Here is a 12,732-nt window from a genome sequence, read left to right on the forward strand (position 1 = left end):
TTAAAATGGACTGAAGAAGCTCTCTACGAACTTGAGCGATGCCGCGCTGACGGACCATGAAAGAGTGACTGACATGTATGCACATAAATCACTGTCACACACAAACACTCTCGAAGTAATACACAGTCTCACTTGTAGCCATGTATTTTAACTATTATAATATTTCGAAGGGCAAAAACAGGAACTTTTAATTGGCTTTACATCATCAGCTAACTCGATCACGTCGAGCTAGGTGATTTCAGATAGCCAGGCTCATATCTATGGCCAGGCTCCTCAGCTCCACTCACGCACTGTTTGCCTATTTTCTGTTATCCGGGAGTGACGCAAGGCCAAGATGGCGACGGACGGCTCCGCCCACTTTAGGCTTCAAAAATGCTCTCCAGAAACCTACGGGTGACGTCACGGACACTACGTCCATATTTTTTTACAGTCTATGGTTTTAACCTACCAATGGCTTACATAAACTTGACACTACCAAGTTTTTATAGGAGAAATTTGAACATAAAATCAACTTTAAACACTATCTTTTCATCACTGATAGCTCCTGCATTGTTTCTCTGTTATGAAGTCGTTTACATCCACCAAGCAGATGTACTGCCATAGGCCCCCTCCTTCTCTGATTAGATTAAATTGTCTCCTCAAATGAATTAAGGACAGAAATCAATTATTGCGTGTCTCCATGCCTGTATCACAGCAATACCCACTTATTAAATAGCCCTCGCCTTTGCCTGTTTAATCTTTGATTACGCTTTCAATTTGAGTTGCTGTTATCTCCATCTGCCACCATTATGTTGCTTCACCGGCATCATTGAGATGTAGTGCCACACGCTTTTGATTACTCTCATCATGTATCTTTGCTTTGATTGCTGTTTTGACAAAATAGATACTATCTTTTTATAGTCTCTCACTACAAGTATTTAAATCGACTCTCTACGTGACTGACAGACATGTTTTTGCTCCTATTTTGAGGTCTTGCACACACACACACACACACACACACACACATACACTTTGGGTTATTATTTTTTTTACCCCAAATCCTGGGTTGAGCCTTTTGGGTCAATTTTTTGGGGTTATTTTTTCAGTGTTTGGGTAGTTTTTGTGTTACCCTGCTCCTGGGTCAGACGTAACAACCCAGGCGTTGAATTATTTATCACAGGCTTTTTGCAACCTCTTCAGGAGAGACCAGTGCAGCTCCGTTTAATTGGTGCATGTCTTCGGTAAAATAGGGGTTTGTGTCCATTTTATTTTATCTATAAATACGTCATTGTTCTGTATATTGTTTCATTTTATGAAAAGCAACATACAGGGACGCGATGTGAGTCACGAGTGTTGCGTTAGTCTTTTCGTGTGATGGAAATGCCTGATGCCTCGCATAACATTTTATGATTTTATTCAAAAAAAAGATACAGAATATAAATACTTAGAAAGTTAAAATATGTTCTCAGAACTGTACACTGATTGTTTATGGACAGGTTATGGAGTCAATCACAGCATATTTCAGCTATGAATAAAGCGCAGGGCGGCGGCCTAAAGTTAGATGTTCCCCTGCCAAGTATAATACAAGTGCCGCATGAGATACTAACCAATGAGAAGCGTTGTGGGCGGGGTGACACGTGCAGCCCCGCCCCAGGTGAAGCCCCGCCCTGATCTGCAGGCTCCAGCAAGGTGTACTTGACGAGATCCAGCACCGTTACAGTGGAAACGGGACAACAGCGACTGGTCGATTACACTTCAGTTATTTCTAATTTCTATTTCTTGTTTAACGAGCTTAAATGTAGGCAATATGTATTCAAAACTATATAAAGTATGCTGTACTGTAAAATTGTATCAAAAATAAAGGAATTATCATGCAAACCAGTGGTTGTGTGGAGTTTTTTTTTTTTTTTTAGTTTAGAGGATTTAAGTTAATCCGTAAACATTAATTCATGTATGAAGTAAAAAATAAAAAACAAAGAAAAAAAGCTAGTACTATAGAAAAAAATCAATCAACCCAGTATAGGTTAAATCAACCCATTATGCTGGGTTAAATAAACAACCCAATTTGCTGGGTAAAATTAACCCAACATGTGTTCTGTCCTATATTTACCTAGCCCTTGTGTTGAAAACAATCCAAATTGGGTTGTTTTTAACCCAGATTTTTTAGAGTGTATAATATATATATATTATAGTCAACTACATATTTAATTTCTTAGTCTGGTTTTTGTGCTTTGCAAATGTTTGTCAGTGACACCACTTTGCAGTAAAACTTGAAATAGAGTGTTTGCATATCCCTGTCAAATGTAGAATGGCAGGAAAAGGAAGGGCAATCATTTTGATCACTGCTATGTTCTTTGTTGGACGATGGAATTCTTTGTTGCAATAAAATTAATGAAAAATGGTGCCTTGCATAACATTTTTACAGGAGAAAGTAATCAAAATAGTTTGTTGCAGGCCTATTTCAGTGAATCACTGATATATAGCTGGTAAAAACAGCACGGATGGCTATTCCGAGAAATTCATGGCGAGAAATTCAAGGCCACAGAAAAGTAAAAGCAGAGCAGCTCGGTGTTGCAGAGTAAATGAGATTCATTGTGTGGTTCTCATCCGCAGGCAGTGTGAGGACATTCTTCTAAGAGTAGAGATGGTGAGGGGACTCTGTTTAAAGGTCAGACAACAGATGAGATGAAGACTCTGCTTCATTCTCAGCCAAAATTCAAAAAGACTCTAAACAACTCCAAAGTGTCTCGCAGACGCAACTGTAGTTTTGCATTGTTTTCAACTCAAAGGTTACATTTTAATCTTGCAGTGTACTTTACTTTTATTACTTTTTCCTTTTTTTCTCTAAAATGGAAACAAGCTTCCATAGAACCTCTCAAGGACTTATACAATACAATTTCAACGTGACTTTCAACATGCAACATGAAGTAATTGACCTTTGAGATATAAGATTGTTAACTTTCAGCTGAAAGAGTTTAGAGTTTCTCATTAGCACTATATTTGAGTGCTAAAGACAGAAAAGCCATTAACTTGTCAACCTTTTTAGTGTTTTCAAAGAGTGATGACGTTTTTTTTTTTGTGGGCGGAGCCTACCTGGTGGCAGAAAATGACAGTTCTGCAGTAGCAATCTGTGGAAGCCACGGAATAAAATAATAAAAGGTACATTTTGAGTTTATATCTCACAATCTGACTTTGTTTCTCGCAAATTGAATCGTGAGATATACTCGTTATATGTCTTTTTTCCCTCAGAATTGTGATATAAACTTACAATTGCGAGTTATTGTCTAATCTTCAAATGCAAGTAAAAGAGTCAAGAATTTATAAAAATGTTATAGGCTATGTTTTAAAAGTTATGTAAAATGTTATAGGTTTAAATATTATTTCATGCTGTAACTGCTAGTTATGTATGTACCCTGTGAAAATTCGTGCTATAATAGTAGACTAATCATTGCAGGTTTCATCAGTCCAATCTGTGACTTAAACGTCTGCGTTTAGCTTCAAAGGGTGTCTTCAACGACAGAATTCTATAAAAATGATTTATTTTTTGCATACAAATTCTGACATACAAAGGCACAACAAAACAATTTTCTCTTATTCTGTGGATTTTGCCCATTGTCCTCCATTGCGCGTGCAGCTGCAAGTGACGTAACTGTGACGTCTACTCCAAATTGGTCTGCGATTTCTTTGATTTCCTTTTTCTTTAGTGTTATGTAGCTGTTTGTGCATGTAAGTTCTGCAGTTACAAAGCTCAAAGTGTCAAACCTAAAGAGATATTCTTTATAAAAGTTAAGGCTCAGCCACACCTTCCTAAAATGCTTCGTTCAAACACACCCCCACAAATCTACATCAGTAGGCGCGTTTCCATTACAGATTTGCACAAAACTTTTGCGATTTTTTTCTAAATGTCGACAAAAAACTATTGCGAAATGATAGCGTTTCCATTAACCGATGTTATGCGACTTAAACTAAATTTTTTCCTCTCGCGATAAGTAATCATCATCATCAAGGCCTTTTGCAGCGCAAGCGCCGATCTAAACGATGTCTAGCATGCTGTCTTTCTGTGCAAAAGCTAATGTAAGCTTGGCATGACAGAGTCATGCCCTCTGTCAGCGCAGACCGCCAAGCTGCCCTGTCTTCCGCAATATGCTACCATCGGTAGTTGGTAGGTTTATGTACTATATCCCAGCCACTGCACTAGCCATTATTATTAATCGAAGGAGATGTATGTGTGTTTTCAAAGCATTAATGGTATGGAACGACCCTTATTATACTTGTGAGCGGCACATATGAGGTGTTTCTGGGTGTTTCTCCCTCATTTCTGCTTCGAGGTCTTGATTGTGGCATTTCTTTAGAATTCATTATTCCTGTAATTCTTTTGTCTTATATGAATTTAATAAAGAACTCTGTCTCGTATTCTGTCCAAACATACTGCGTCATCTACGTCAGGTGACCTGCAAATGTCATGTTTCCATTGCAGTTTTGCGAAATATTTCTTTTTCGAATTGTCTGAAAAACCACCTCATGCGAGCGTAAAAACCTTTTTGCGGTAAATGGGAGTTTTTGCGAAATTGACGTGTTTCCATTGGGCGTATTTTCAATGCGTAATTTCAATTTGCGCAATTTGAAGGGTAATGGAAACGCTGCTACTGTGTGGGGGCAGAGTTTCATAACACCGCCCAAATGTATACGCAAAGAAAGAAGGCGTAACTTTTATTCTTGCTTTATTATTGTTGCGCCGGCGCCGTATATGTCATTATAATCAGTAATTATGTCCCCAAAGAAATAAAACCTTACCAATCTAATACGATCTGGTTCAGTCGCGCTGGCGAAGCTGATCGATCAGCTTGGTCATCCGCATTTTCCGGTTCAGATTCTGGCTCGAATTGATAAGGTAGTACCACATTATCACCTGTTATTATTGGTTTGGGAGCTGATGTTCCAAATATGGTAAGGGGCGTGACATTTCCGTCACACGTTTAAGGTTTTTGGGCCAATCACAATGCATTGGATCGCTGGCCAATCAGAGCACACCGCACTTTTCAAAACGATGAGCTTTGTAAAAATCGATGCGTTTCAGAAAGGCGGGGCACAGAGGAGCAACAATAATGTACAGTATGTGTAAAATCATGATTTTTTTTAACCTAATACCGCGTTAACACATTGCATTAAACCAATTTTTCCGTCAGTGGTGGGGCTTCGTAGCTCTGCATTTCTCTGTCTGTGGTAGGATGAGGGAGCGTGTCCCCCCGACGAAAGGGTCCCCTGTCTGACCAGGGCCTGTAGAATCGTACTCTCCCCTCTTTAAGGCACCCCTGACTGGGACATATTCACAAAGACATCTATGAATTAATTAGTAATAAGGCTTTGCAGCAAATATAACAAAAGGAAATGGCAGTGTCAATGAGAAGACAACAGAGTTTGCTGATCATTTTGTTGTGGCACTAACAGAAATGCAGGGATGACAATCAGGTAATTTTAGTGTGTGAAGCTTTCTGTAAACAACTAATTAAATCATCTGCATTTTTTGCACATCTTGTTATCAAGCTGTGACTCTTTTAGCAGCAACTGCTTTTATGTTACTTTCCTCTTAAGAAACCTCTCCTATTAGTTAGCCAGTTATTAGATGATACTTAATAAATCAAACAGTAGAGTAAATAAAAGAGTCGGAAAGGTTTAGATGCATTTCTAGTGATCAATACTCAACCACTTTCAGAAACTTTCCCTTTATCTCCGCTTAGAGATAAAGAATAGAGAACAGACATAAAATGAAATGCCCAAAATTCAAATATAATCTTTATCTCCGCTTCTGTCTGTTCTGTGGCCAGTGGATCGCCAACAGAAGCTAATTATCATGTCTGTTTGCCCAAAGGTAGGTGATCTTATTAATTGTGCTTGTCACTGCACCATTTATCAGTAGAGTTATTATGGTCTTCTCAAGCGAAGAATATCTGTCCTTTCATTGCTGAAGTCTTTCATAGGCGCAGTACTTTAATTGCACTTACATCTGAATCTGCTCAGAGCAACCTCATTACAGCCTACAGAAACAAACATGCCATTACGACATCTGTCATGTCGTGCTATAATGGTCGCAGTTAGGACTAGACAAACCGAATGACTCTACAATCTAGATTAATCAGTATCAGTGAGCCAAAAAGCATGAACTCGCACGGAATCTGCATCCAACACATTTGTACCCGGACATGTGCAATTACATAAACGTAATGAAGTAATTCACCTGCCCTGAAGGCTTTACAACAGCTTACGTGACGGTCCTCTGGGCAACGGCCAATCTCAGTCTAATCATTTTACTAAAAACACAATTTCTTTCTTGCAGGGAGTTACAAGTTTAATCCACAGTTAATGAAAGCGACCTAACATTCTGGTATTAGGCTAAAGGCAAAGATTTTGCTAGTATAAAGAGATTTATTATAAAAACCTTCTAAAACCATTCAATATTATTATTTGAGAAACTGACACAACTTACCCCAAAGCATCTGGCCAGTGCTGTCCGTGTTAATTAAACTAAAACTATTTAAAAAAAAACAATTTTTTGGTAAATGCCTTGGCAACTACCTGAAATCATTTAAGTTGAAGTACTAAAATTACAAAAAATATGCATAAATTAAAACTAAATAGAAACATTTAAACAAAAAGGAATAAAACTGGCAAAACATAACAAAATTACTCAAACCAAAACTGAAAAGCTCATTCAAAATATGAATAAATACTAATATAGTCTATAAATAATGAAATAACACTGCATCTGTCACACTGTCTGGAAAATGCTTCATTTAATCATTCATGGCTGATTTTTAGCCAAACATTATTTGCATGGTTTTATAAATCGGCAATGCACCAACATACGTGGTATATATCTTTAGACCTCAATGAATTTATGCTCGGGCATAAAAGTCAGTGGGCGGCACATCTTACCCCACTCCTATCCCCTTCTGATTTTGTATCCACATTAATGTTTTTAATGCACAAAGCATTTTCTTTTAACAGGCTTCAACCGGAGATGATGATGCTTCTAAAAATACAGCAATAAATACAAAAGACTCTTCCTTGTTTAAGACAATAAAACACTGGCTGTCATCCAGGCTGTTTTTCGATGTCTCTTTAATATCATACTCCCCCCCCCCCACACCTCATAGCACTTCTGTGACTCATCTGTACAGATGTAGATCTGTCAGCCAGCACAAAGCATAGAGGCTTGGCTTCTCTCTGCACACAGCCTGCTTTCCTTTACTGGATTACTGATATGCGGCGGTACACAGCGTAGCTCCATGGCCGGCACTCAGCGGCTTAGAGCCCATTCTGCTAGGATAAGCTAACCCTCCATGGCGAGGAGAGAGCATAAAGCATTCTCCCCGTCACACCTCACGTCAAAACGCTGTGATGCGCTAACGCTGCACTTCAGCTGCCGACACACACTACCTTAAACGCTCAGCTGACACAGGATCTATCCGCACGTTTAGCTGGGCCCTGGGGCAACCGAGCCACAAGATGTTTCGGGGGCTTTTTTAGTCCCTTAGGCCCAATTTGTATGGCACATTCACAGAAAGCCAGCTACAAATGTCTTTTTTTGTGAATTGTTAACTGGTGGGAAAGAACCTGCTCTAATGGGAATATGACGGTAGAGGAACAACGAGGTGCTGTGAAGACCTGACCTAAATGTCTGGTCACAGATGTAATTGGAGACCTCAAGTTTTATATAGCTATTAAGACACCATGCAGCGGTGTTTTGATCTGTGATGTGCGAGATTCGTGGAGAAGTGAAAGGGACTGCAAATATCAAGTGCGCTTTAACGCCTCGGATGAAATATAAGAGCAATGACAACGTGGTGAGCTTTGCGGACCTGTGGTGTAGCGGTAAGTGACACATTCATTCCATTAAGTCATGGTGCTCATGTGGGAGATGCAGGATTGATTCTGACAACTAACTCTCAATGACTTCTTGACCCTCTCTTCTCATCTAGCAATAAAAAAGACAAACCACTCAGATTAATCATTTCCATAATGCTGTTAAATTCATCCCTTTATGGGAGTGGTGCTCAACAAAGGAGGCCACAACGTGGCTTAAAATGATTAAAATAAGGAGGGAAAAAACTTTTAAAAACTCGTGAACTTACATTATTCCTATTTTAATGAATCCCTCGGAAACAACTGTAATTTTTTATTTAAGGACCAGGGTTCGCATGGTTTTGGAGAACCAATACACCAAATATAACCAAAATATAAGTGGATGATATACACAAAATATTAATTTAAAAGTCATGGGAATGTCTAATGAATAAACATTTCTCTAGTTAATTCAATTTCCAAATTATATATTTTTTCTTCTTTTTTTGAACACAGAAACTTCTGGAATAGCCCATTTCTGATAGATCAACCAATCAATAAACCAATCAATCAATCAACCAATTAATAAACCAATCATAAATAAACAAATAATCATCCTTTGGTAAATCAGAATTATGAGATCAAATAAAATTTAAAAAAGTCAAAATTATGACATACAAGTCAAATTATGAGATAAAAAGTTTAAATTATTAAATTTAAAAACGTTTTTGTCATAAAGTAATTTTGCATAATTGTAATTGTTTTTTATCTCAGTTTTAATTTGTGTGATAATTTCAATTCTCTCATAATTATGACTTAGTATATCATAATTTTAGACTTAGTGTGTCAAAATTATGAGCTTTTATCTTTTTTTATTGACTTAACTAGATCTACCAAAGTATGTTTTTTGTTTTTTTTTGTGGTGGAAATGAGCTTCCACAGGAATGACAAAATTAATTATTAATTCATCATTTTCTGCTGACTGCAAGTATTCGTAACAAAAAAGTTTGAAAACAAGCAGCTTTGTCATTATTACAGATGAAGTACCAGAAAAAGAAAAAAAAAGTTATTTAAAAAAATATTTTGTGAATCACTGTCCTATAGCAAAATAAGACACATTGTGATTCAGTCATTATGTGTCATCTAAAGTCAGTCTTTCATGCAATTCTTTTTGGAGATCAAGACATTACATATCTAGGATATATTCCTTGGTGATCAGTACTGATTTAATCTGATGATTTCTCTTACTAACCCCTAGTGATGGCCTTTTCTCATTGTTCTATGTAGCAAGACAGCGGACAAAAACCTCATCAGAGAACACTGGCTCAGTCTTGAACATCCCTGCATGAATGTGACCCTTCAGCCACAGTTTATCTATCACTTCTTATCAAGTCTCATAAGGAAATCATTCCATCATACTGATAAATCAGCTGAATGAGTAACTCCATGCAAAAATATTCATCTAAGCACTGTCTGTTCTTCACTGAAAGCACTCAGACTCTGTGAGACTGAGCTACATTGCTTCACATTTTAAGAAGGGATAAGAATCAAGCTGGTGAACAGAAAACTGACAGCTTATGGCAGGGATTCTTGGGATGTAAATTATTAAAAAGCTTTTCAGAGTTACCATTTCGGATGTTTCACACATTAAACTGGAAAGGTTCTGGAATAGTCTTTAACTTCACAAGTCAAGCAAGAAGCAAATCGACTTTATATAACCAACATAAGCATTAAAGAGCTACTTAACTGTCATACGCAAACCCCAAGAGACTAAGAAATAAAACTAACTCAGTTCTCTAAATAAAAAAAATAAAAAATCTTAATTGCTTGAAATGTATTATAATTATCATCACTAAACCATATGTTATAATACAGTGCTAGTTTTCACATGGGGCCTGTCATTTACTGCATGCGTTTGCACCTTTAGTCAGATTGGTGTTTTTTGTTGTTGTTTTTTTGCACTTGTGTATGATGTGTATGATAACACAATATTTAAACAATTTCGGCCAATTATAAACAAGCCTCAAGGATGAAATCACTATTTTACTAGAGGTACAAATTTGAAACAATATTAAGGATTTATAGGACCAAAAAAGAAAGTGAACATTTCACATCAGGTTTTTGATTTGTGATCATGTTATTGGGAGTTAAACTACAGACTTGGAATCATCAGAAATCAGCAAATCCTCAAGCATCCACACAAGATTTTTACGTTTAAACTATATAAATATCATATCATGTGACCTTTTCCTCACACCTGACATATTTATGACAATTAGCGAGGGAATGCCATGGTGGTCATCGTGATTTTGCCAAGTCATGGAACAACAATACTGTCTGAAAATTTAGTCCATACCCTAAAGTCAGAGGGAAATGATAGGTGAATAAGACTGATGTATAAGTATATAACCCTGGTTGTAAGCCTAAACTTGACATAAACTGTAACCTTGAACCCTAAAATCTGATTGGTTGATTGGAATGTTGTTCCGGGATCATCAAAGGTGTGTGTGTGTGTGTGTGTGTGTGTGTGTGTGTGTGTGTGTGTGTGTGTGTGTGTGTGTGTGTGTGTGTGTGTGTGTGTGTGTGTGTGTGTGTGTGTGTGTGTGTGTGTGTGTGGCTAAAACACTGTCTTGATTTTAGAGTTTTATATATTTTTTTATCTGTTTCTAATTTTATATTAATTTTATATTCATAAATGCAATTAAATGGGGGTGAGTCGTGATGGGGGATGCCATAATAATTATTTTTGACAAATAAATCTGATTACCACAATAAATCAATTAACAAAAAAAAGTGTGTATCCATGATTTCAACCTGCTGTTACAATACTACAATCGCCACATTAGAGTAGTTTGTAACATCAGCACTTTATATACTAGACACTACTTTACACAATTTAGGAATAAACAGTAGATTACAAATGGCTAATTTGTAATAGACAAATATGAAAATGTTCTATCAAAATTTGAAACATATAGTGCAACACACACATAATGTAAAACAAAATGTGTTACAACAGTCCCCCAGTGCATGGTGTACAATACTGCGACATATCTACTGTATTAATAATCAATATTAATAGTGTAACCTAGCCTAATATTGACTCTCTAGGCAGACATATATTATGGACTCTCTCTGAGTCGATAAAGGTCCAGCAGCTGTGAGTCATGTTCTTGCAGTGGCAAATGTAACCTAGTCAATGGTTATTATTTCCATTATTTATTTATGCATCCTTTTGCGGAACTTATAGAAAAAGAAAACACGATTGTGTGTAAGTGTTGACAGTACTGTGAGACTGTGTGACCCGTGGGGCGCGGCTGCGCGCGATCCGCCTGCGGGATTCGGAGAGTCAAAGTGGGACAGCAGTGCGCACCTTCTCGCTGCATTCTGTCCGCAAGAGATCCAGAACATCTGTCCGTTCTGAAATGTTCCTGGTAGCTATACATAAATATATATATATACACACACTATGTATTCTTGCTATATAACAACAGTTATCGCTACTGTAAATAAATGCACAAGCCATAGCCTATCTTCAGTCTGTACTTGCACAGTGCGCGACTCGGAAAGAAAATCTTATGCTACGACGACCCCAAGATGTAGAATATTGCAAATACCCGAGTGAGATGCGTTTTAAACGCGTGTATGTCCAACTTAAACCAGTGCTGGCCAACTAATAGTAAAAAAAACTGTAGGGCTTGCATTAAGCATCCATTAAGTTCAACTTGTTTTGCACATCAAATCACACCCTGAACACCGAGCAAGCCTACGCGTAACTGCGATTACATTGCAGATATCAGAATGAAGCATATGGATCGATTTAGAACAAGGGGGTCGTTATTGAATCAGTGTTGACAAAGTTCAAAAATTGATAAACACAAACAACAAGACGCATCAAATCACACACTGATCAGTGAGCAATAAATTGTTGCGTATGCGACCCATATTAATCAATTTGGAGAGCGGACACATGCCCACCGAATTATTCTGTGTCTAAAGTTGCTCATTTGATAGATGATGGCACACAAACATCACTGAATTAACTACAAACAACTTCCCACGCAGCTGATCCCGCGTGTAAAAGAATGTGCACTGAACTCAAATCTGCACTGTCATCATCATGCCACAAAACACACGTATCTGACTTGTCCAAACGCACGGGCTACTTCTGAAATATTATCCCTGGTGCAGTTGAGGTCTTGAGATAATGTGTGCTTAAATCACACTGGCATTTCTGTTCTCCCAGCCAACTCCCACCACACCCAGAGGGCATCACACTACTGTGCCCACACACATCCCAGGGTTCTTACCTTTAATGACAATCCCACAGAAGCTGTAGAGCACAAAAAACAAGTGCTGTTGGAGCATCATATTCTTGTGGCGATGCTTGCGTCCGTGTTCTCCCTGCACTGATGCTGATGCTGCTGCTTATCCAGGTGGATGGTGCGCTCTCAGTCGCATGTATGGCGCAAACCCGAATCTCCTGTCCCGATCCGGAGGATAGGTTGCGTGCAGCAGTTACTGTACCCGGGGCTGGGAGAAGATGCTGCCCGCACTGAAAATGCTGAGAAAGTGGTACTTCAGCCCCTGCCTGAGTCTCTGCCTCTCCAGAGCGCCGCAGCAGACGCGGGTCCCGCCCACTCTAGATTGACACATGGAGACGCCTTAACGATAGTACACAGACCAGCGTGAATGCGCAATTGATCGCGCTGATTGATCACACTGATAACTTTCTGGTGCGCTTTTGGTTACACTTTAGAGACCAGCGTTCATGTTATTGTCCGGTAATAATTAGGCTCCTTTAATCGCGATAACATGTAATTGCAAGCAGTCTTGATATATTGATATCTTGATATGCCACACCTGTGATGTAGATGGATTATCTCAGCATAGGAGAAGTGCTCACTAACA

General features: G+C 38.3%; 1 protein-coding gene across 5 annotated transcripts in view; it reads right to left on the minus strand.

Moving 5' to 3' along the window:
- Positions 1–12,440, minus strand: part of cadm2b (cell adhesion molecule 2b) — a 247,117-nt gene extending 234,677 nt beyond the window's left edge. For 2 of the 5 annotated variants that reach the window (XM_084126048.1, XM_084126049.1), the window contains exon 1: positions 12,132–12,440. In XM_084126048.1, coding sequence (XP_083982174.1) covers positions 12,132–12,192 — 61 coding nt within the window. In that variant the 5' untranslated portion in view covers positions 12,193–12,440. The remainder of the gene's footprint in view (positions 1–12,131) is intronic. The other 3 variants (XM_084126051.1, XM_084126047.1, XM_084126046.1) reach the window with 2 other exon arrangements.
- Positions 12,441–12,732: the final 292 nt, after the last annotated feature.

Source organism: Abramis brama (genome assembly GCF_963993115.1).
Source record: "Abramis brama genome assembly, chromosome: 10".
In the NCBI taxonomy this organism is placed as follows: Eukaryota; Metazoa; Chordata; class Actinopteri; order Cypriniformes; family Leuciscidae; genus Abramis; species Abramis brama.